The 25006-nt window shown below is 50.3% G+C and overlaps 2 protein-coding genes and 1 long non-coding RNA gene across 5 annotated transcripts in view; 2 read left to right on the plus strand and 1 right to left on the minus strand.

The window, feature by feature from the left end:
* The window catches only part of ZRANB1 (zinc finger RANBP2-type containing 1), a 42623-nt gene extending 28744 nt beyond the window's left edge, over window positions 1-13879 (plus strand). For all 3 annotated transcript variants that reach the window (XM_019424663.2, XM_019424666.2, XM_019424667.2), the window contains 6 exons: window positions 2046-2117; window positions 3123-3321; window positions 7320-7440; window positions 8547-8676; window positions 8785-9014; window positions 10711-13879. In XM_019424663.2, coding sequence (XP_019280208.2) covers window positions 2046-2117; window positions 3123-3321; window positions 7320-7440; window positions 8547-8676; window positions 8785-9014; window positions 10711-10929 — 971 coding nt within the window. In that variant the 3' untranslated portion in view covers window positions 10930-13879. The remainder of the gene's footprint in view (window positions 1-2045; window positions 2118-3122; window positions 3322-7319; window positions 7441-8546; window positions 8677-8784; window positions 9015-10710) is intronic.
* On the plus strand, window positions 3328-5502 carry LOC109252296 (uncharacterized). The gene is made up of 2 exons (XR_002073934.2): window positions 3328-3549; window positions 3792-5502. It is a non-coding gene; the product is annotated as an uncharacterized LOC109252296 (long non-coding RNA).
* Window positions 13880-14155: 276 nt separating the features above from the next.
* The window catches only part of CTBP2 (C-terminal binding protein 2), a 37813-nt gene continuing 26962 nt past the window's right edge, over window positions 14156-25006 (minus strand). Inside the window, 6 exon segments of the mRNA XM_019424658.2 lie at window positions 14156-15566; window positions 17276-17393; window positions 18138-18265; window positions 18827-18957; window positions 19426-19640; window positions 22853-23059. Coding sequence (XP_019280203.2) covers window positions 15386-15566; window positions 17276-17393; window positions 18138-18265; window positions 18827-18957; window positions 19426-19640; window positions 22853-23059 — 980 coding nt within the window. The 3' untranslated portion in view covers window positions 14156-15385.

Genomic DNA, 25006 nt, shown 5'->3' on the forward strand with positions numbered 1-25006 from the left:
CATGCCTATTTTAAAATTACCCAGGCATTGGTTATTGGTATCAGGAGATAGGATTAGAACATGGGCTTTTGATGGGTGGAGTCAGATTTTTTGAATCGAAGATGCTGGCATTCTTTTGAAAGTGTCGCTACTGTGTTCTTCACTCATTATATCAATTTCTACCATGTTTGTGACACAGCTTTTCATTTTTCCATTCAGTGACAGTTGGAAGTGTCTTCCGGGATCCTTTTGGTCATTTGGCGTTGAATAAATGCACCAAACACCAAAAGTTTCTAAAAGAAAGCTTCCATCTTGATTCTACGTGTCTTGAGCTTTTATATAGACATAAACACGGGCGTGTACCAATGGTAGGAGATCATCACTAAGACTTTCAAAATCAGATTTCACTTGAAGTGCACTCTGTATATTTAAGCTTACTCTGGTGATGTTTAGATTTTTATAAAACTCTGACTTGAAAATAGCTTAAAAAAAATTTTTTTTAAAGAATTTTTAAGGGGAATGCTTTTTACTGTAGACCGCTCCATTAGCAAACTGAACAAACCGTAGAGAATTTGAGGAGGATGACAGAACCAGAGATCTGTGTGCCAAAAATTAATGGTTCGTTAGCTTTTACGAGAAGATTCTGAAGTCTGAAAACAGTAGGTCTGAGCAGAGGTCGGTTGAGAGTGTGGGGAGACCAGGGAAGATTAACATTTGTATGTGGTTGTTACTATTACCGCTAACTTGAATATCAGATAGCCCTGCTCTTTTTTTTCCTTTTATTTCAGTTTTAATGAGAGAGAGTTGTCATTTACTTGTCAAATATTTAAAGTGTCTATTGTGATTTCATCCTTGCACAAATTGTGAAAGGATTCCCCCCACCCAGTTAACACACCCACCATCCCATGTTTATGTATCTTTTTTCCATTGGAACATGTAACTTCTCCTAGCAAATCTCAGTTATACAACACAGTGTTAAATAGTTACCATGGTGTTTCCTTAGGTCTTCAACATTATTCATTTTATAGCTTGGAAGTTTTTGTACTCTTTTACCAATTTTTTATCTTCCTCCTTTGCCCAAGCTGTTACTAACCTCTTTTCTACTCTGTTTCTATGAGTTTGACTTTTTTTCTTTTTTTTGGTCTTGTCTTTCTCCGGCTAATTCCACTTAACCTAATGCCCTCACGGTCCATCCATGTTGTTGCAAATGGTAGGATTTCTTTTTTTCACTTGGCTGAATAATAACATGTCATTTTACACACTCATAACATGTCATTTTACACATACACACACACATTCACACCCCACATCTCTATTCACTCATCCATCGATGGACACTTAGGTTGTTTCTGTATCTTGGCTGTTGTGAGTAATGCTGCAACAAACATGGGGGTTCGGTACCTCTTCGATATCCTGTTTTCATTTACTTCGGATACACACACACACACACACACACACACACACACACACACACTGATGTGGGATTGCTGGATCAGATGATACTTCTAACTTTTTGAGGACCCTGTTTTAAGTGGTGGCTACACCAGTTTACATTCCCACTGACTGTGCACAAGGGTCCCTTTTTACACTTCTTTACCAGTATTGTCTTTTTGACAATAGTTATATGCAATTATTGGTCCAGATATACTTTATATTATTTTTAGGTAGACAACAGTTTTGATAATGAAGTACAGAAAGAAAATATTTTACTTTACATGTATGCACACACATTACACATGCATGTTTTTTAAAATCTATATTTTTTAATGTTTATTTATTTTTGAGAGAGAGAGTGTGAGCAGGGGAGGGGCAGAGAGAGGGAGACACAGAATCCGAAGGAGGCTCCAGGCTCGGACCCACGAGCTGGGAGACCATGACCTGAGCTGAAGTCGGACACTCAACCGACTGAGCCACCCGGGGGCCCCTATGCATGGTTTTTAAAAGAAGCTACCCGACCGCCTTCACTGACAAGGGAGTTATTTTAGAGGAAGTTTCTGTTAGATGCTGGTATCAAATTAAGTTACGAAACGTAAGAAAATCTTTTAAGCCTGTTTTTTGATTTGTAGATATTGAAGACTTGCCTCCAACAGTCCAAGAAAAATTATTTGATGAGGTGCTCGATAGAGATGTTCAGAAAGGTAAGTGTGGAATTAATGAGTGTGATTTAGTTTAATTTCCCTAAGCTCTTTGTTTTCTAAGGTTTGGAGCACTTCAGTTGTATGGTTGACTTGTTTTATTTTTACTTTAATTGAAAACGGAAAGTCCCTCAGTGTCACATTGTGGCGTTAAAAATGTTCGTTCTGTCGGGGTGCCTGAGTGGCTCGGTTGGTTGGGTGTCCGACTCTTGATTTTGGCTCAGGTCGTGATCTCAGGGTTTGTGGGTTCAATCCCCTCACTGGGCTTTGCGCTGACCGTGCAGATGGAGCTGCTTGCAACCTTCCCCGCACCCCCCTCCCCCTCCCCCCCCCCCCGCCAGTCTGCTGCTCATGGTCTTTCTCTATCAAAATAGATAAACATTTAAAAAAAAAAATGTTCATTCTGTCGATTTTATCTCGGCAAAACTGGAAAAAAAAAATGACGAATGCTTATTCATGGCTCTTAACTGTGATACAGGGAATAAATAAAGGTATAAAAATGTTCCACCATGGTTTTCTACTTCCTGTTCTAGGATGAGTATATTTCCATATTAAACATTTTTAGAAAATAAATTGTAAAGAACTGAAAAGTTGAGAAAAATATTGTAGAGCCACAAGATGTTTCCACTACTCAGAAGGTTTATATTTCAATTGATCAAAATTATTTACGTGTTTAATAGTAAATTACACATAAACTTATTAATATATCTACAGAGTGGGTTCTTTCCTCCAGTGAATAGTCCTGAATTGCATAGGCATGAAAACAAACATGTTATTTTGGGGCACTTGGGTGGCTCAGTCGTTCAGTCTTTGATTTGCGGTTTGTGGGTTTGAGCCCCAAATTGGGCTCTGTGCTGACAGCTCAGAGCCCGGAGCCTGCTTCGGATTCTGTGTTTCCTTATCTCTCTCTGTACTTCTCCTGCCCACACTCTGCCCACCCCCCCCAAATAAACATTAAAAAACAAAAAAACAAAAAGAATGGACTTGATATTTAAATTCCTTATACAGAGTTAGAAGAAGAATCTCCAATTATAAACTGGTCTTTGGAGTTGGCTACCCGTTTGGACAGTCGACTGTATGCGCTTTGGAACCGGACCGCAGGAGACTGCTTACTTGATTCAGTGCTACAAGCTACCTGGGGCATTTATGACAAGGACTCGGTGCTTCGGAAAGCCCTGCATGACAGCCTGCATGACTGTTCACATTGGTGAGCTGGCACCCTTCCCTGTTTAAAACCAGGCATGCTCCTGCTGAGTCATTTCCTTACAGTGTTGGGATAGTTTTCTCCTGTTATATTTCCTGTGGAAGCTAGGCAGGAAAAATTTGACTTTGCACATTGAGACATTTGGAACATTTTGATGACTTTTATACCTTTTTGCTGGGCTTTAGCATAGAAACATTTAACATTGCAGTAGTAGCCTTAAATAGTGATAAGGTGGGGCGCCTGGGTGGCGCAGTCGGTTAAGCGTCCGACTTCGGCCAGGTCACGATCTCGCGGTCCGTGAGTTCGAGCCCCGCGTCGGGCTCTGGGCTGATGGCTCGGAGCCTGGAGCCTGTTTCTGATTCTGTGTCTCCCTCTCTCTCTGCCCCTCCCCCGTTCATGCTCTGTTTCTCTCTGTCCCAAAAATAAATAAAAAACGTTGAAAAAAAAAATTAAAAAAAAAAAATAGTGATAAGGTCTTTGCCCACATTTTTAAGTATTATGATTTCATAGTTGTGTTTAATATTGAAAGGATTATGTTGGTATTGTGTTGTGAGGTTTTTTTCCTTAGGGACATAGTCTTCAGACCACATATTATTTTGCACATTTTGAAATCCATAGAAAGGTTAAAAAATCAGTGCGCCAGACCCCAGTGTTCCTTCATTGGATTGCCCAATGGCTAATGGTTAGCCGCGTGTGCTCCGTCTCTGCGTGTGTAAGCACTTCCCTTTGCTCATGAGTTTAAGTCATCCCGATGCTTTGTACCGGTCGGTATTTCACCATGTATCTTTGAAGAACAAGGATATTCTCTTACCCAACCGTATCCTCATTACCACATCTAAGGAAATCGGTAGTGTGGGGCACCTGGGGGGCTCAGTCAGTTAGGCATCCAGCTCTTAATTTCATCTCAGGTCACGAGCTCACGGTTCTTTAGATTGAACCCTGAGGCGGGTGGCGTGGAGCCTGCTCGGGATTCTCTCTCTCCTCTCTGCCCTTCCCCTTCTCACGCGTGCACACGTGCGCTCTTTCTCTCAAAATAAATAAACTTGAAAAAAAAAAATCAACCACGACCCTGTAATTCAATGTACAGTGCATAACCCATCTTCCAGTTACCTCACAAATGCCCTTTATGTATACAGATTTTCCTTGCTATCCAAAAGTAGCATTTCTGTGAAACCTTTTGTCAGCTTTCGAAATGGCGCAAAGCAAAGATCCAGCGACCATTTTGTAGCCGTGAAGATCCTCTTCAGATTGCGTTTTGGCAAAAGCAGGTGCTAATGTAGGTCTTTCATAAAAGTGAAGGGGCGCAAAGTGAACTGTCAGATAGCGGGGGGATCCTGTATATGTTTTTGTTTTACCCTGTCGTCCAGTCAAGTATAGAACTAGTCTTGAACTGTAAATTCACCCACTGGGGTATTAATCAGTGGAAATGACGGCTGTGCTTGTGACTCATAGTTTGGCTTTGTACTGACTTGACTTACGATATCTTCTTGGTTCTGTATTACATACATCGTCTCCATGAGAAAACTGAGGCCGAAAGAAACTTAAATTAATGAAAAGGTGCTTTTTTTCTCTTACACCTACTTGAATGCCGACAGAGTAATGATAATGACCTTACTCCAAATAACTTTATTACCCTAGTATCTCTATATAATTTTTGAGCACTTACTAGTTGTGAATTTTGTTGTCAGCATTTAGGGATTACGTGCAGTCCATTAGAATGTAAACTCTGTGAGAACAGAGGTTTTGTTGTGTTTCATCGTGGAAGATGTAGTGCCTCCAGTAGCGTGACACATAGTAAGCGTGCAGTAAACGGTACTGAATGGAAGCACTCTCGAGAATTCGAAAATGAGAGCAGTTGAATAATTTCCTTGAGAGCGAAATTATCGATCAAAGCATAATGCAATAGGGGAGAACTTTGAAGTCACCTGAAAACAAAACAAAACAAAACAAAACTAAGCTCCCTGGCTGGCAAACCTAGAACCTTCCCGATTCAGCGTATAATACGTACAGGTATACCTCAGAGATACGTGGGTTCAGTTCCAGACCACTGCAGTAAAGTGACTGTCTTAATAAAGTGAGCCAAAGGAGTATTTTGGTTTCCTCAGTGCATATGGAAGTTCATGTTTACAGTATCCCGTAGTCCGTAGTCAGTGCTATAGCAGTAGGTCTAAAAAAAAAAAAGAAGCAGCCCTGAGCATCAGTGGAACTTTGAGTGAGTCATAGTCTTTTTGCCGGTGAAGGGTCTTGCCTTGATGTTGATGGTTACCAGCTGATCGGAGTGGTGGTTGCTGAAGGCCGGGGTGGCCGTGGCAGTTTCTTAAAATAAGACGCCAGTGAAGTTATCGATTGACCTTTCCTTTCACGAATGGTTTCTCTGTAGCGTGCGATGTGATTTGATGGCATTTTTCTTAGAACTTCTTTCAAAATCAGAGTGCGTCCTCTCAGAGCCTGCCACTGCTGCATCAACTACGGTTGTCGTGTTCTAAATCACTCTGTTGTCATTTCAACAGTCTTCGCGGCAGCTTCACCAGGATTAGATTCCATTGCAAAAAACCCTTTCATTGCTCATCCATGAGAAGCAAGTCCTCGTCCGTTCCAGTTCTGTCACAAGATGGCAGCAGCCTAGTCCCGTCTTCGGGCCCCCCTTCTAGTTAGTTCTCTGCTGTTTCCACCACATGTACAGTTAACTTCCTCCACGCAAGTCTTGAGCCCCCCAAAGTCCTCCGTGAGGGTTGGAATCAACTCCTTCTAAACTCCTGTTGATATTTTGATCTCTTTACATGAATCAGGAATGTTCTTAATTGCATCCAGAATGGTGAATCCTTTCCAGACGCTTTTCAGTTTCCTTTGCTCAAATCCATCTGAGGAGTCTGTGTCTACGGCAGCAGTAGCCTTACTTCAAATAATGCCTAGAAAGTTGAAATTACTCCTTGATCATAAGCTGCAGAGTGGGTATGGTGTTGTCAGGCATGAAAACATTAATCTGGTTATCTCCATCAGAAGTCTTGGGCGAGCAGGTGCGTTGTCGGTGAGCAGTAATATTTTGAAAGGAGTTTCATGAGGGGTAGGCATTAATAGCGGGCTTAAAATATTTAGTAAAATGTATTGTAAATGGACGTACTGTTATCCAGGCTTTGTTGTTCTTTTTATAGAGCAAGAGTATATTTAGCACAGTTTTAAGGGCCTTGGGATTTTTGGAACGGTCAGTGAGCATTGGCTTCAACTTAAAGTCACCAGCGGCATTAGCCCCCTTAACAAGAGAGTCAGCCTGTGTTTTGAAGCCAGGCACTGACTTCTCCTCTCTAGCTATACCAGTCCTAGATGGCATCTTCTTCCAGTAGAATGCGGTTTCATCTGCATTGAAAATTTGTTTAGTGTAGCCACCTTCGTGATTTTGGCTAGGTTCTCTGGAAAACATGCCATAGCTTCTGTATCACTTGCTGATTCGCTTTGCACTTTGATGTCTGGAGATCGCTTCTTTCCTTAGACCTCGTGAACCAACCTCTGCTAGTTACAGATTTTTCTTTGCTACTTTCCTCACTTCTCTGAGCCTTCATCGAACTGAAGAGCATTAGGGCCTTGCTCTGGGAGCGATGTTGATACACCTAGTGAATACGTGGGCTATTTTCCAGTCTGTTGTTTACACAGTGACCCAGTAGTGAGTTCTATACATTAACGTAAAATGGTAGTGTCTTTGATTGTATCCACAATCTCAGATGATTCCGAATGTTCTATTTCTTTTTGAACTCCCGTCAGTCAGTAGTAGACATTTGAAATGAATTGATCTCATTATTAGTGTTTAAAGTTCTGGTGAGAACATGTTACGTGATGTCTGCTGGTAGAGCGTAGGCATTTTTGATGTGAAAATAAATGGCAAACTGGGGAAAATTAATAAAATTGTTCGCCTCTTTACATGAATTGCTTAAAGACTACATTAAATGATTGGCACATTAAACGTACTGCTTACAGAAGGCTAATTGTTTACTGTCTTGCCGTTTTAGGTTTTACACACGTTGGAAAGATTGGGAATCGTGGTATTCTCAGAGCTTTGGTTTACATTTCTCCTTGAGGGAAGAACAGTGGCAAGAAGACTGGGCATTCATACTGTCTCTTGCCAGCCAGGTGAGAATGCCGCGAGGCGTGTTGCGTGTTCTTCAGTCCCTTGATGTGCACGCGGAAGCCAGATTGCAGGTGGCTTGGGAGGAGCAGAAGAGTGCTTGGCTTGGCAGCGGGTGCCTTGGTTTCTGGTCGCGTTTCGCAGTTCCATTGAGTGACAAGACGAAAGTTGACCTGTGATGATCATAAGGGCTTACGTAACCTTTTCAGATTGCTCCTCATATATGTCGTCTGCTTAGGAAGGTGGCATTGGGCCCGTTTCATCTACCTACTAATTCTGTGTCCGAGGTGGCCCTTAACGAAGATCACTGTGCGGGCGGCGGGCACTCCGGTCCCGGTGCTCTGCTGTCGGGCCCACGGGGGGAGGTGCCATGGCCAACAGGTAGAGCTATTTGTAATTAACTTGGGAATGAACTTTTATAAAAAACGAATTGTGCATGGTCGTTCCTGTCAGGTTTTGGCTTTCAAGCTAGTTTTATTCCACGAAGCATGTTCAGTATAGCGAACTGGAACATTCAGAAACACGCAGGAGACCATTCCTTTTCTTTGCAGAGAGCACTGTGGTTTATTTGAACCCTGTGAACGAAGTACCTTCTGTCACAGTGGCTGTTTTACAGCTGTGACGTGTACTTTCTGAAAACGTGTTGTCCCATTTGTTGTCAGAGGGGCGGTGGGCCCGTGTAGTCGTCTTGAATTAGGCGGTGCTGCCGTTTAAGGTTGCCAGAAATAGCAGCTCCTCTTTTTACTTGGGGAGGACCTCGTCGTGGCTGCGGGTTTCGCAGGGACCTTCCCCAGCGGGCGGTCACCGTGCACCGGGCGTCCCTCGCTGTCTGCGCCTTTTGTTCCTGTGATCAGTATTCACCCCGGTCTGTTGGCTTCTTGAGTTTGGATAGTGAAAGACACCTGTATACGTACGCTTCGCAGATCTCCTTTATGATGGCGTTGGAAGAATTTGCAGAATTTTATGCTCACTTAGCTTGACGGTGTTCTTTAAAAGAAAAAAACGGATCTAGCGCACGGATGGGGAGGAGCTCTGTGCTCTGCACATCGGTTTTCCTGGGTGGCAGTGAACGTTTTAAAGAGAAATTACTTTTTTATTTTACCCCGCACAGCCTGGAGCAAGCTTGGAACAGACGCACATTTTTGTACTTGCACATATTCTTAGACGACCAATTATAGTTTATGGAGTGAAATATTATAAAAGTTTCCGGGGAGAAACTTTAGGATATACTCGGTTTCAAGGTAAGCCCTTACTCAAGTGTATTTTGTATTTCTGAAGTCTCCTTCTGTAGGATACGTTTTGCAGCCCAGTCCCGATGACCCTATTGTGCTGGTCTTTCTTCCCTCCAGGTGTTTATTTGCCTTTGTTGTGGGAACAGAGTTTTTGCTGGAAAAGTCCGATCGCTCTGGGCTATACAAGGGGCCACTTCTCTGCTTTGGTTGCCATGGAAAATGATGGCTACGGCAACCGAGGTGCTGGTGCTAACCTGAACACGGACGACGACGTCACTGTCACGTTCTTGCCTCTGGTGGACAGCGAGAGGAAGTTACTGCACGTGCACTTTCTTTCTGCTCAGGAGGTGAGGGCGCGTCGCTCCCATTGGCTCCTCCAGTGTCTGTGCCACAGCCCGGCCCGGGACACCTCTCCGGTGGGGTGTCCCCCGTGCTGCCAGCGGAAGCTTCGGATTCGGTCGTAGTTAGTGTCCCTTTGTGTAAATACAGGTCAGCCAGACTCTGAAGTTTACCTTTTTTCAGCTGTGGGGTGGGTTGTGTCACGTGGAGATTTCAGCGGTGACGCGAAGACAAAAGTCCCCCGCACCCTCCCTCTCAGGTAGCAAGGAGCGCTGAGGGCAAAAGTAGAAAGACGGGAGGGGACAACGGGGGACTTGGGCCTGGTGATTTAAATTGGGTGGTAACCAGGGGCCCCTGGGTGGCTCAGTCGGTTGAGCGTCCGACTTCGGCTCGGGCCAAGATCTCACGGCTCGTGAGTTCGAGCCCCGCATCAGGCTCTGTGCTGATAGCTGGGAGCCTGGAGCCTCCTTCCGATTCTGTGTCTCCCTCCCTCTTGAATAAATGAATAAATATAATAAATAGAGAGAGAGAGAGAGAAAAGAAAAGAAAGAGAAAGAAAACAAACATTTTTAATCGGGTGGTAACCAAAGGCATCTGAGGAGGAGGTGACCCTGCCCCGAGACCCGGAAGAGGAGTCTTGCAGGATACGGAGGATGAGGGTGGTAGGTAGAGGGGGTACCACAAAGCCCGGCAGTGAGGGGTCGAAGGGCTAAGGGATGGCAAGGGGCTCGCTCAGCAGCAGCCTTTTAAAGCCTTGGCTTTGACTTTGCAAGCTGGGAAGCCAACAACCAGCTTGCCCAGTAGAGGAACACCAGCTGCTCAGTGTGGAGATGAGATGCCTGGGCAGCGGGGGGAGCGGGAGCCCAGGTCGGAGGGTGTTACAGACGGGGTGAGGAGGGGAGGGAGGTGGAGACCCAGGCAGGGGTGATGGTGAGGATGCGCAGAAAGAACGCTCTCAGAAAACGCACATTCTTACAAAAATTATTGGTCTTTTATTTAATGTACTAGTCATTATTATAAAACTGTTATAATCACATTAAGAAAAAAATTAATAGACCATAATTTTTATAACTTCATTCTGTAAATACTGAATAAACTTACCTTGTCATGTGTTTGAAGCTGAGACTTTGTTTTTCTAGCCTTTTCTTTGCCACGATAGGTTTATTAGGTTAACATTTGGTTTTTCCTGTTCTGGCAAACAAATTAACCTATTACTAGATGGTTCTTCCCCTCGAGGTCTATTTTCTGCCAATTTTCCTACTGAATTTTTTTTTAATGTTTATTTTTGAGAGAGAGAGAGAATGAATGAATGAATGAATGAATGAATGAATGAATGAAAGAAAGAGTGAGCAGGGGAGGGGCAGAGAGAGAGGGAGACACAGAATCCGAAGCAGGCTCCAGGCTCCGAGCCAACAGCACAGAGGCCGATGCGGGGCTCAAACTCACGAACCGTGAGATCGTGACCTGAGCCAAGGCCCTGACGCTCAACCCACCGAGCCACCCAGGCGCCCCCACCACTGATGTTTTTCTGTTTAACCGTAGGAAACTGGGTTTTAATCGTAAAATTGACAAGAGGCTGAAACCATGTGAAGTTTGTTGCTTCGACCCTTTCATCAGTAATCCTACCAGCTATGTTTCCATGCGTTTTTCCCAGCAGGCCTCTGATCTGTGATCCTGTCTTCCCTCTTCACATCCCTCCAAAAGCTAGGTAACGAGGAGCAGCAGGAGAAGCTACTCCGGGAGTGGCTGGACTGCTGTGTGACCGAGGGCGGCGTGCTGGTGGCCCTGCAAAAGAGCTCTCGGCGGCGCAACCACCCGCTGGTCATGCACATGGTGGAGAAGTGGCTCGACCGCTACAGGCAGATCCGGCCCTGTACCTCCCTGTCCGATGGAGAGGAAGACGACGACGATGAAGATGAATGAAAACAAGACCCGAGAGCAGAAGACCAGGGTCTCGGCTCTGCGGCGACCCCAGAGCCAGTGTGGTGCGCGCCCCCGGCGGCGTGGGGGGCGCCGAGGGACCCAGATGTGGCTGGACCTGCCGGGAGGGGTGTCTCTCGTCCACACCCGGTGGAGACGACGGATCTGCTGCGTGAGGAGACGGAGACCTTTGTTTGGACTACAGTTTGTAAAAAAGAAAAAAAAAACCCTAATTTTATGAAGACAGAACCTTTTCCCTTTGAAATTGTAAATCTGTCTATAAATGTAACGCATGTGGTTGTGTAAGAAGTTGTGTCATAGGACAAGTTGTACCAGCCTCTTCATATTATCGAGATGTTTTTTTCAGCACGGGCACCTCCAAAAGCACACGGCAGATGACTCTCTGTTCCTCCGAGATCTTCTTTCTTAAGTAGAACCCGACATTCTACTTCGACCTTAAAAGATCCACTTTACGTTGAGTCTCGCTAGAGCTCATCAGACATCTGGAAACTTTTTGTACAGATTATCCACAGCCACACGTAAAAATAAAAACAAGCTTTTATTTTATTAATAATTTAGTTCCTGTTGTGCCCCATAAAATGAAACCAAATCTTGAAGGAACAAACTGCGAGGAAGGAAAGTAAGGATTGAGGGAACCTCATACAGACGTCATTCCCTTGTTTTGGAAAGGGTTTGGGTTTCTATTATCTTGTCCTTTTTAAAAGCTCCTGATAGGCCCCCTTTCGGTATTCAGGCATTTATTCGTTTGGAAAAGTGCCCTTAAAATGAGGGTTCTTCCACCAGAGTCCACACGGCAGTGTCCTCGGGAACAGTTCCTCCCTGGATGTCAGGGAAGCGCTCGGGACGCAGGCCCACGCGTGACTACGTCAGTTGTGTGCAATTCGCTCACTTGACGCGGTTGACAACGTTCTCCCAAATTGCCACGCGGAGGCTCTTTGGAACGCTTCCTTTTATCCTCAGCTCTGCTTTCGGCCAATTGTGTCAGGGAGGCATGCCTTTGCTTGGGCTAATTGGGAATCAGTTAAGCATAGAATAAAGACTTAAAAACGCAGTAAGGTGGTAGATGCATTGCATAATGAATTTCTCAGAGCGGTCTGAGAATTTGTGCATGTTGGTTAATTGTGGCCATTCTTATTTAAAAGTTCAAACTATAATCTTAGATAGAAATTTTTTTATAAAAAGTATTATTTGACCACTTCAGGTATATGTTCAATACTGGGTAAAAATTTCAGACCTATCTCAGGAGCACAAAGACTTCGTGTCCTGATAAGCACTTTGTAGACTATTGACGTGGCAAAGGAATTTGGAAAGACACCCCCCCCCCCCCCCCCCCGCACACGCTTCCTTCCCTTTGATGAAAAGGCTGCGAGAAACCTTTAAATACTTGTTTTCTTCTCAGTTCTGTTTAGATGGTGTTTGAAATGTGCACAGCCTCTAATTTGATGCTGGAATACTAAAAATAGAAAAACACCCAGGAGATGTCCTTTTAGTTCTTTCTCCTCTCAGAAATGTCCATTGAAAGATACTCCCGGAACGAAGGATCGCTTTTGCTGTATGCTCAAACTTGCAGGAAACTCTTGCAATTTGATTCCATATAAATGAAATGTGATGTAATGATGGTAAATGTTACTGTTCCAGGTGGGTATGTTTTCCTACAGATTGTGGTTTACTTTCATTTTGGTCAGTAATTTTTTAGAAGGCTGTCCGACTACTTAGCATAGCATCTCTGTAAACGTTTCTCCATACGTAGGAATAATTCTTCAGTGGGCACAGATCCTGTTCTAGTTGCTGGTAAGCACACTGCCCTCCCAACTGAAGAAGCCAAAGAGAAATGCTTGAGAGAGAAGCATCTAGTCACTATGGTCTACACTGCAGTCAGTGCTGTCCAGAAAGCATAGGCTCAGTATTTAGCCTGTGTGTGGTGGTCTGCTGAGTGGTTTCCCCTGAGGTGCCTCTTTATTTATTTATTTATGATCAGTGATCCCGACCACACCTAGTTTAACAGGTACAGCGTTCTTCCCTGTGGGAAAGGTAGAGGATTGCATGTCCTAGGCTCCAGGCAGGGACAGGGCTTTAAATGGTTTTCGCAGCAGATTGGCTGGAAGAGGCCAGAATGTTGGTGAGTCAATGCTAGGTTCAGCTCTGGAGCGATTGAATAGCCATGGCTGTCATTCCCAAGATGAGAGTATGCGGTCCTTTCTCGAAGGTCACGTCTTGGTGGACTCTGGACAGTAATACCAGAACTGTATGGAATTAACTTTATGGTTTGTTTTTTTAGGGAGAATACAGTGTGGTGTTTTCTGTTCTAATTAAACAAAACCTAGGTGCACCACGGACTGGAACCGGCCTTTTTGTTTCCGACTCTAGGCTCCCCGTGTCCCAGACTCCGTCTGTGTTAAGGGAGCACCGCTCTCTTTAGGCAGGCGGGGAATCTCGTGTGCACGTGTCACGCCCTCGTTGCCAACATCCTGGTTATGACGAGGATGTTCCGCTCCCATTGGGTTTCCTGGGGGGGGTGGGTCAGTAAGCACGTGCTCCTGCCTGTCCAGAGGAGGCTGTTTTGATGTGATTTTTCCGGGAGGGCTGAGGTGGGACCACCACCCTCACCCGAGGGAGGGAGGTTGATGCTTTGAAGACGCCCTTTTCTTAATGGGAAGGGAGCGAGAGGGAGTTTGGTGCCTGGAATTGGACGGGACTGGTTGACCGGTACCTGCACAGGCCACGAGTACAAAGGGGCTTAATGCTAGTCGAGAAAGAAAATCCTTTACATCTAAGTTCTTAACCGACGGAAATGCCTGATGTTACCATTTTGCAACATTGCTTTGTAAATATCACTTAAAAGAATTCTGAGATTCACTTCCCTTCCCGCATTAATGCTTGAGCCAGGTAATTTTGCTTTTGGGCAAATTAAAAGCCGAACTCTCTAACTTGACCCATTTTGTTTCTTGAATCGACCTAGTTCCATCTGAAGGATGGCATCATCTGATAGCAATGGGCCTCGTAACGTGAGGTTTTGACTTTTCCCGGGTGATCATCAGCATTCTTGAGTCTGGTTATGAATAGGTAGAGAAGGAAACTGCTCATCTTTGAACCCTGCCTGAAGTAACGGGAATCGGAAACTGGCTGATCGAAAATGTATTTGCTTTTAAAACATCTCAAGTGGAGAACTTTTACGTGGGTGAGATGTACTTGAATTTCAGAAATTAACAAATTTTTATTACTTTTTATTGAAAACTGCACTGAACGCTATATGTCCACCTTTACAATAAACAAATACAGGAACGGTGACTCACACGAAAACAAAACAGTTCTGATAGCCATTATTTTTCTGTTTGGGACAGTTTTAAAGGTTTTTTTTTTTTTTTCTTTTTGTCACAAAAACAGGAATGTACCTATACAAAGGCTCAAAATAGGCCATCTTTTAAACAAAAAGGCGATGATTCACAAAAGACTATGAATATAACATGTAACTAGTTGATACAAATCTAATAGGATTTGTTAAAATCAGTCACATCTAATAACACACCTGAAGTGTTCTTGTATAAAATATCACGTGAAGAAAAGAAGACTTTATCAATGTCTAAAAAAGTGGGTTTGTTCATAGACAATCTGACAAGTTACCATAAAAAGTGTTTCCTGAGACATAAGGAAATGCAACATTATTTTTCTTGAACTCTTTTAGCTCAAGACTTTCCACTCAATAAAATAGCTGAGGATCTGAAACTGAGAAAATATATTTGAGTACAAACAGCTTGTGAAACTTAATACTTTTTCTTTTTTTCTTTTTTTTTCTTTTCTTTTTTTTTTTTTTGCATCATCAGAGGGTATTACTGACTTCACAACCAACTCGCCCGCTCAGTATGCAGTTCAGATGGGAGAGAGGCTTCTGTACAGGAGGCTGTATGGTCCTCGATCCTATGCTTGCGGTTGTGTGACACAGGCCAACAGTCTCCTCCCCATCTTGTAGTAATTGAATCTTCCTATTAGCAAAAAGAGGTCACCAGCCCCCACGGACCGAAGGGACTAGAGTCATAGGAGGGGGATTTCCTCTTAGCATTTTTTATTTTGACGTTTGGAACTTCAGATGCAACATTCTAGAGCAAGGTGTTGAGGACCTGCTGTGCCCAAGGGGCTGATAAAGGAAAAAGATCTATTTATTCTTTGTGATTTGATGCACAGATGAAGAACGTAACACACAATAACAGAAGTTGGTCGTTAATAAATCACGTCCTAGTCTTTTCAGCGCTTCCGTAACCAGACGACAGCTTCTGCTTCCCCGCGTCTCGGCGTCTAGCTCGTATGTAACACTGCGACATCAGTGAGGCGTGTGTCCGGAATCGGTTTAAAAGACGGTCAGATTCCTTTTCCTTAGTTCATCTATTTGTCACTGTCTCTTGGTCCCAGGTTTATCTGAAGGATGACCGTTCGTCATTCTCTGCTATTGCTCATTGGGGTGCTCTCTATTGTCCCCGTGTTTTGTAGGCTGGTTGGGAGAGGGAGCTTGGGAAGGGTGTGCCACGGTGGGGAGATTGTGAGTCACCGGGATGCCTCCGGGGATGATCCCTTCCATGGCCGCAGGAAGTCCTCCGGGAGCCACGCCCACGATGCCTGGCGGGTATCTGAGGAGCACACACAGAAAGGGCCAGTGAGTCCCGGGCTGGAAGTGGCCAAGCGCTTGGCTCTGCCTGCTTCGGGTTGGTTTTTTAGGAGTTACTTTGTCACCCCTCACCCCCAACGCAAGGAGACCTCTATGTGAAAAATCTAAAGCGCGGACGTTTAATTCGCAATAAAGTCTGTTTAGTTCAATCTGGAAGTTTCCTGTCACACAACAGGACCAGCCCGTACTACATTTGGGAAATACTCTGCACAAAAAAGACCTATCGATGCTTTTAATGACTTCCCAACAGGCCGTATGAAGTCCTCTGTGATAGTTAAGTGTGGCCTCCTAGGCGAGCTAGCTCCATGCTGTCGTGGCCTGGACACAGCGGCAGGTGGAGAGGGGAGCTGGTGATGGGGCCATCTGATGTCGCGGGCACACAGGTCGCTGTGTGTGCAGGGACACGTGGCATTAAGCCGCCTACAGAACATACGGTTCTTAGGCAAATGTGAGTCAGTGTATTTAAACATCCCTAGGATGAAACATACTTAGGGGGCAGGTGCTTTAGAATTCCAAGACTCCTCCTCCTCAAAGGTATCAAGCCCTTTACCCCTGGCTCCCCTCCTGTAGCCTGTCACAACTGTTCAGCGCTCAAAAATTCCGGACTCGGGTGAATAGGATCCTGTGAGCGACAGTCCCTCAACCAGAAGTATTCCGAGGGGCCACGGGGTCTTGGTCTGTCAAAAGTAAGAATTAACGCTGTGGCCTCTGAAGGACAACAGTGCGGAGCGGGAACCAGGGTCCGGCACTGATGGGGAAGCCAGGAGACCGTGAAGAAAGCAGCATAACTTCCCCCGAGTCCGGGCCTGAATGTGTGGGTCCCACTACACGAGCTGTGTTTCTGTGTCCCCGGCCCCGGTGGTTAGAGCGGTGGTTTGCAACAGGGGATGTTAGGCAACAGCTAGAGCCATTTCCGGTTATTCCGGTTGGAAGCACGAGGCACTGGTGGAGGGCAGGGCCTCTGCTGCACACCCCACGATGCACGGGACAGGTTCCCAGGAGAGAATGATCTGGCCTGGTATGTGGATATTGCCAGGGATGGGGCAACTGTGCGTTCCAGTAAGCAAGACAAAGACTCCCTTCTGGAGTGCTCAAGGCTGCGGCTCCTTTATGAAGCAGGAACAGTGATTCTGTGAGCCCAGCACGGCGGGGAAAAGAGAGCCAGGGGAAATGACCACCAGTGAAATTCTGCTCCCTTCTAAGGGGCCGTGGCTCGTGTCCCCGGAGCAGATGCCCCTGCACTGCCTCCATCACACATGCCCCGGGCCAAGCTTTCTCGTCACTGAGAACCTGTGCGTTGCGGGCACTCTCCCCAGTCGAAAGCACCAGGCTCTGGGCCAGAGGATTCAAACCAGAAAGAGTCACCAACATGCCCTTTCACTTGAAAATCTTTCCAGTACCTTTTCACCTAGAAGCCCTCTGGTTTTGCAGTGGCCTGGAATGCAGTGGGGGTTCTTGCAGTGATCAGACCCACTCCTGCTCCCTTTATAAATAGGAGCCCGGACTCGAGGCTGCATCCGAGAGTTGTGTTTGCTCCATAGAAATTGGGCATCGGGACGAAGGACTGCAGAGATCATGCCGGGAGCACTCAGGTCGGGTAGCTGATGCCACTCTCCTCCCATCTCCCCTGAGCGGCACTCCAGCCTCGGCCAGTGCCATCCCGCTCCTCACCTGTATGTGGCGCCGTTGAGCTCCGGATGAATGGCTTGCTGATCTATTACTGACCAGGGAGCTGTTGTGACAAAGAATTCCTTGTTCACACAGTTTCTTAAGCTTTCGGGGATGCGACCTGGAACACGATGATTAAAATGAATCCTATGTGTTTTTAAATTTTTTTTTTTTTTAATGTTTGTTTATTTTTGAGAGAGACAGAGACAGAATGCGAGTGGGTTGGGGCAGAGAGAGAGGGAGGCACAGAACCCGAATCAGGCTCCAGGCTCCGAGCTGTCAGCACAGAGCCCGACGCGGGGCTCGAACCCACGAGCCGTGAGATCATGACCTGAGCCGAAGTTGGGTGCCCAACCGACTGAGCCACTCAGGCGTCCCAGAATCCTATGTGTTTTGTAAGGAGTAAGTTAAATATTCTACTTCGTAGCTGGTACTGGTGAGAACCACCAACTGACGGTAGTCTGACTGTAAAGTCTCTTTATAATAAGAGGGCCGACCCTTCGATTTTCAGAAAATGTGCCGTGTTCCAGGGCCCACACACCAAACTCTTCACCCCAGACCTCAGCCAGAGCAACAAAGGAGCTCGGGGTCCCTCCGCAGTTCGCATGCTTACGATGGCCAATGAGAGAGGAAATCGGTTTTGTCTGAAATTCAGTTCAGGGCTCGAATAAACTGTGTCAATTCGTTCAAAATGGAATCAACTTGATCCCTAAACTCTCTCTGCCCGTCGCAAGCCTCCGTCACCCCTCCCGTGTGTGTGTGTGTGTGTGTGTGTGTGTGTGTGTGTTACCGGTACCAGGAGCACCCGAACCGCGGGGGGCTCACGCCAGGCGCCGGCTGCAAGGGGTGCAGAGGGAGGGCTCACCTGTGATGGCCCGGCGGATCTCGGTGGCGGCTGCCTCCCGCATCTCTAGTGAGGCTTGCTCACTATACCAAGCTGTGTGGGGCGTACAAATGAGATTCGGTGCATCTTTCAAGGGACCCTGAGCAAAGCTGGGCAAATGTACAAAAACGCAGCAAATGAGAAAACGTGAATATCAACCCCTATCCTATTCGTCAAAAGGGAGCTCCCGCCCGGGTGGAGGATGGGCTCTTTGGCTTGTGTAGAGGAACGTTTGGTAGTATGTCTCCTAAAGGCTGGGAGTTTAAGAACATACCAAGACTCTTACAAGGGGTGTCAGGAGTAATCAGGGACTCAGAACGGAGGAGGAACCATCTACGCAGGACTGGCCAGCCGGTCTCAAAGAATCAATGGCCCAGGGGACAGAGGAAGCCTCGGCCGACCAACACACCATTCTTCTTCCTTTCAGGCGCCTTCTGCCTCCCCCCGGGGGCCCCCTGGCCCTCCCACGCTCGCTTCAAGTACAGCGTAGCCCTCAGGACAGAGGCCGGAGAATGTCTCTCCTTTCCTGCCCAAGGAGCTGCTTCTCTGGGAAAGTGCCCCAAGTTCACGGTGGGGGCGGGGGCAGCCAGGTATAGAAGTGGGCCCTGGGAGTTCCTGGCGTGAGGCCGGGAGCCGGGGTAACACGCGTGCCAGCAGCCCGCCAGGCTCACCTGAAAGGCTCCGATTCGTGCACGTCGAGGGCTGCCCCTCGTATCCTGCCTTCCTTGAGGGCTTGCGCTAAGGCCTTCTCGTCCACCAGCCCGCCGCGGGCCGCGTTCACTAGGAAAGCTCCTTGCCTCATCTGTGGGAGGAAGGAAGAGCCGTTAGATGCCACCGCGCCGGAAGGCACCTGTACTGCGGTTTCGAGACGCCAGCCGCGGCCCAGAGGAGTCCTGTCCACCTGGCTACTGAACGCGTGTGCAGCACTTGGGAGGAAGGCAGTGTGGTGTCTCAGCGACAGCTGGAGGCAGCTGGGTCAGTTTCTGCCGATCCTGAGAGAGGGCCGGAGGGCAGGCCGGTTGGAGCTGTGACCTGTCACCTGCCTGTCGCTGCCTGGAGGCCAAACCTCATTAAGGCAGGTCCCTGCTGGGTAGCTCCTGCCAGTCCCAGCTCCACCTGGCCCATCCTGCCGAGGGGCCTCACCTGGCTTCTCATTCACGTCTTAGGGGACTGTCTTCCTTTTTTGCCAGTGTGTCCGCGGACCGTTTCCCGTCCCCCTTTTGGTTCTGATGGACGTTTCCGGGGGCTGAGGGGACCTGGGTCCCGTTACCTGCTTTATAGTAAAGTCATTGATGAGGTGGTGGTTATGTTCGTTGAGATTACAGTGCAAGGAGACACAGTCGCTCTGGTACAGTAAGTCCTGCAGGGTGTAGACCCTCTGTACGCCCAGGGACCGCTCTATCCCATCCTGCAAGTAGGGGTCATAAAATAGGACGCTGAATCCGAAGGCCTTGGCTCGAACAGCAACCGCCTGCCCCGTGCGACCTGTGCAGAGAGAGAGAGTCCGGGTGAGCGAGTGCACGGCACTCCGGGTGCCAGGCCTTGCGTGGGCCCCAGCGTCGCTGCCTCCGCTATTTCTGGGGGCCGGAGCCGGCACCTGGACCCAGCCCTGTGCCCAAAGCTTGGGGACGCTGCAGGCTTGCGCTGCTTAGCTTAGTGGGGCTGCAGGGGGTGGCCAGCTTCCTGGGTGAAGAGGAAAGGGCTTATTGCTTGTATTGGCATCCTTTCTTTTTTTTTTTTTTTAACTTCCTATTACGTACATTTTAAACCCAGAAAGAGCGTTCTAGTGAACTCCACCTACCCCAGCCATCAACGATATCCTCACGGTCACGAATCACCCCTCCCCTCTGTTTCCGTGGGCACAGCAGGCTTCCCAACCCGGGCTTGCTTTCTCTAGACATCGAGGGCAGGAGCCGGGAACGTTCTCTTGCCAATTAGCACTGGGTTTGCTCCCGGAAGGGGCAAAGCGATCAACGCGAACCAGGGGAGAGCGGGCCTGGACACAAACCGGCGAGGGGAACCGCTTTGACGGGGGGTGGGGGGTGGGGGGTGGGGGGTGGAGGCACGTCCCTGTCGGGCTAATTCTCAGGTGTGCGGGGGTGCCCCGACCCGCGGGGGAGGCCCCACGCCCCTCTCTAAGCAGGTCAGAACCCCGTACCACCTACCGGGACACGGAGGCCTCCCTGACTCCCACATGGCAGTCATTGGCACAAACCCCCCGAACCCCAGGGGCGGCGAGCGAATCCTGCTTCCCGGAGCGGGAGTGATGCTTGCACGGACTCGGGCGGGAAGTGTGCACAGTCCATCTTTATCTAAAACCACTGCTCAACTGGGCGGGGGAGGGGGGGGAGGGGGGGAGGGAGGGACAAGGAAGGTGTCCCTTTCCAAACGAGGAAGCCCGCGTGGGGGCGACTTGGTGGCGGAGGTTTAAGGAGGTCATTCTACAGGACGGCCGCAGGGTGATCGGCAGCTGGCCGTCCCTCCTGGCCCCCTCCTTCCACGTCCCCGCTTGGATGCGGCGAAGCAGGAACCCCAGCCACACCCCGCCAGGGGAGGCAGGTGACCTAAGGTGACACACCGGAGGCGGGTGTGGCAGTGGCCTACGAGACCCCCGATGCACCTGAAATACGGGACCACGGGCCCCCACGCAGGGCGGCTGGGGGCTCACACCCAACAGTGAGGCCCCCACCCTTCCCCCACCTCACGGGCCCCCAGCCCCCTGCTTTACTTCCACGTCCTGACACACTTTGCTTCCAGATGGGGTTTCCCGGCTGCGGCTCTGGGGGCCGGAGAGCAGCCCGCCCAGATTTCACCGGGGGCGCTGCTACCTGAGGGCACGTGACTTCCCTGACCCTCACCTTTTCCCGGGCTTCTACCTAGGCCGTGAGGTGTCGTGAAGTCTCTACAAGACTGGAGGGCTTCACTCCGTTCCTGACTTGGTCAAGACGGAGCCCTGCAGGAGGAAGGGCCAATGGCCTCGGCCTTAAAAAAGCATGCAGATGTCGTCGCCACTGGCTGGCTGGCCCTTCCAGTTTTTGCGCAACTTCCCGACCTGGTGGCTGTCCTCGAGCACCGTGCCACCACCAGCCCGGGCTGGGGCCACGCCGGGGACCTGCCCGCCACACGCTCCAGGTTCTGCTGCGGCTTCTCAGCCGAGCCCCAGGCAGGCGAAGGCTTTCGGCCCCCGGGGGCAGCCGTGGCAGTCAGGCCCCGCCTACCTCTGCGCCCCCTCCCACCCCCTCCCAAAGCTGCAGTTCTGGAAGGCGGCAAGGAGACGTCACAATCAGAGCGCATGGAGAACGTGGCAGGTGCTGGATTATAGTCCGGGGCACACGGGGCTCAAACCATGGGACTCGATATACTGAAAGGGTCTTCAAAGGATGGGCAGCCTTCGAAGGGCTCGGCCAAAGAAACGACCCCAGGAAGAGCTTGGGGCCCGTGGCTGCTACCACGGGGCTGGGCCGCTGCGGGGGTGAAGGATGTGTGACGGGGGCGCCTGGGGGGCTCCGTCGGTTGATCTGACTTTCGATTTTGGCTCAGGTCACGATCCCGCGGTTCGTGAGTTTGAGCTCCGCGTCGGGCTCCGTGCAGACAGTGCGGGGCCTGCTTGGGATTCTCGCTCTCCTCCTCTGCCCCTCCCCCACTTGCACATCCCCCTCTCTCAAAATAAACTTAGAAAAAAACCAGAAGAATGCCCAACGTTCTAAGTAAGAACCACGTCCAAGAGCCACTTGGCAGAACGGGAGGCCTCCGGGCACCAGCAGAGGGCGCTGCGGGCCTCACACTCCGCATGTGCGTCTCCTGCGGTCCTTTGTAGGAAAGTACGCCAGCCTCCGTCGTACGTAGTTTTAGGATTCCTGCGTGCGTGTGATCACCCCCGACACCTGGGTTCTTAGACCCCGGGAGTTAGAAAGATGTGCACCCCCTGAAGAAACCCAGCTCCTTCTGCCTTGTTCAAGCTGGCACCCGGGCCGTCCCAGCAGTCCTGACCCTCGGTCTTCCGGAAGCAGAGCCCTGAGCTAAGGAGGAGTGACGGTTTGGGGAGCCCTCTGGAAGCCAGCCCAGCACTTACTACCCGGGCCGTGCTTCTCATGCCTCCTTTGCGTCCTAGGAGGCAGCCCTGTGTCTCGCTTCCTTCCCGAGGTACAGACTGGGACGCTGAGGCAGGGAGGTCGGTTCATCTCCTCAACCACGGAGTGGCCATGCGGTGGGGAGGAGACTCAGCAAACACAAGCAAGCACCCCCGCCCCCCTGCCGTGCGCAGCGTGGGACCCACCCGAGCCCCTGGGTTCCTGACGCTGCATCATCAGGCTGCTTCCTGTCACAGCCCACCTGGTCCTTGATAACCTGCCCCAAATACGCCCCGGGCCACCGGCTGTCACCAGGAAGACCTCTTCCTGCCCCCCTGACCCCAGGTGAACTTTCTAAGCTGGTGACCTGACCGTGCCACCCATGCCACCGTCTGGCTCAAGATCCTTCAGGGACGCCCTGCCGTCACCCCGGCCTGGTGCGCGGGGAACCCGTCCGCTCGGCTCAGACTCGGCTCAGCCCCTCCTGCCGCCCACCCAGCCACGGCAGACACAGCCGCCCAGGCGGGGGAGCTCCCTCATCGGTCTCGCCCTCCCCGGCCTCGGCTCCTCCGGCTCCCGGGGGACCAGCCACGGTGGGCGGGGACGGGGCTGGGCAGCGCCACGTACCGAAGCCGATGAGGCCCAGCGTCTCCCCGCGGATGCGGGCTGCTCCCGAGGCGACCTCCCGGATCTGCTCGACGCTCTGGACCCGCGTGCCCTCCCGCAGCGCCTGGTACAGCCACGTGTTCCTCCGGTACAGGTTGAGGATGTGGCAGATAGTGGAGTCGGCCGTCTCTTCCACCGCCGCCGACGGGATGTTGCACACGGCGATCCCTGGGGAGGACAGGGCCGGGCCCGGTTCTGTGGGGGGGGCTCCGGGACTGCGGGGCACCCGGCTGAGGGGCGGGGGCGGCAGGCAGAGCCGGCCTGTCCGGCCACAGACTGTGACCCCAGGCAGGGCCGGGTCTCCGAGGCCTGCCTGTCGCCTCGGGGACGCTGACCCCCCGGCTTGGCTCACCCCCAGGTCCCCTACCCGTCCCACGTCCGGCCCACCCTGTGCTTCTAGACCCCGTGTTTCTGGGAAGCAAGCAGTGGGCAGCTGGTGAGGGCGGGCCCACAGGCCCTGTGGCCGAGAGCCTGAAAGAACCACCCGAAGTCTTGGGCAGGAAGCGCCGGGAAACAGGACCCAGGGCCATCCGTAACGAGCACCCCCATTCTAGCAGCTGTGTTTCCACCCCATGAGGGCTGCCCAGAGGTCCAGGGTCTCGGCGACGCCCTCAGGAAGACAGCTCAGAGGATGAAAGCACCACGAGCACATCATTCTACCTGGCCCATCTGGTCACGGCCACCTGCGGGGGGACAAAGTGTCTGACATCTCGGCTGACCAACCTTCCCCAAGCTTGGAGGTCAGCCACGGTGCGGCCTACACTTCACTTGAAATAGCCGGGCCTAGAATTCGGGCAGCGCTGGAAGCCATGGTTTATCAGTCTGGACAGATGGAGGCAGATGCCAGGATTTAAGGGAATCTTCTGGCATTTGGGCTGGTTTTCATTCCTCTGAGGAACCTGAAGTGTTCCGGCCAAAGCCCAGCAGGACAAGAGCTGAGCGCGGACCCTCCACCCCCCTCCCCCGCCTGAGCCCCGAGAATGGCTGTACCCTGGGAGGGAATGTCCCAGAGAGGGGTCCCCAAGAGACAAAGGACTGTCCAGCCCTGAGGGCAACGGCACCTTCCTCCAAAAACTCTAAAGCCTCGCCAGCCCTCTAGAGGTGCCAACTCTTTCTAAACCATCGGCAGGTCGGTGGGTGTGGTCGAGTCAGGGCAATTCTCCAAAGGCTTTTAGGACAAGCTTCTAACGCCCACAGGGCAGGAGTGGCAGCTGCCTGACTCCAAGAGCTGAGCTGCTTTTTCAGTCCATGTTTTCACTCTCCACGGTCACCCCTCCAGAACGAGAGATAAAGGAGTTTGCTAGAAAGGCACACCAGGTGAGAGCCTGCGGGCTCCATGCCCTGGGGCCTCCAGCAACCTCCCACCTCCGCCAGTCCAGGCCCAGGCAGGTGCCACCTTTGTTTCCTGAGCATCGCCCCTCTCTCAACCCAGACCATCCATCTCAGGGCCTCCAGTGTGGCGGTCTGGTCCCCAGACGGCTCCAGTGTGCCCCGGGAAGGGAGCGCCCGCCCAGCAATGCCGCACCGCAGGCCCGACCCAGGACAACTCGCAGCCACGGGCCATTCTGTCCTCATCTGCGGAAGGTCTGGGCACAGAATGACCTGGGAAGTGCAATCTGCAGACAGGACAGAGGCCCAGAGGTGTCCCGGGCAGCTCCCGCATCAGACCGCATCAGGATCAATGAAAACACCAGGGCCCACGTCCTTTAACGTTGTTCAAAACCGCAGGCCCCTGGGAACACCACCTCCCGGGGCCAGTGCGGACGTGTGGCTGGGTGAGGTGAGCACCTCTGGTTTTAGGGAGATGAGGGTCCCCCCCCAGGCCCTGCCCGGCTGCACGGTGGCATTTGCCAAGGGGAGGGGTGGCAAGTTTTGCTCAGGAGAACTTCCCGTATCTTGCTTGAGAGAAGTGGCTGGTTCCCGTCGAGGAAACTCAACACGAACATTTCCCTCGAACCCAGGAGGCTGTGGCTGCCAGGAGCGGTTGGGGGGGGCGCTGGGGGGGGGGGGGGGAGAAACACTGCAGAAATGGGAAGGCATGCACAGGTATGTGCATCTGAGGACCCCCAGCCCATTAAACCACATTCTCCGTCGCTGTTTGAACTTGGGATTTCA

The sequence above is a fragment of the Panthera pardus genome, unplaced genomic scaffold (assembly GCF_024362965.1).
Source record: "Panthera pardus isolate Hobbes unplaced genomic scaffold, ASM2436296v1 HiC_scaffold_22, whole genome shotgun sequence".
Classification (NCBI taxonomy): domain Eukaryota; kingdom Metazoa; phylum Chordata; class Mammalia; order Carnivora; family Felidae; genus Panthera; species Panthera pardus.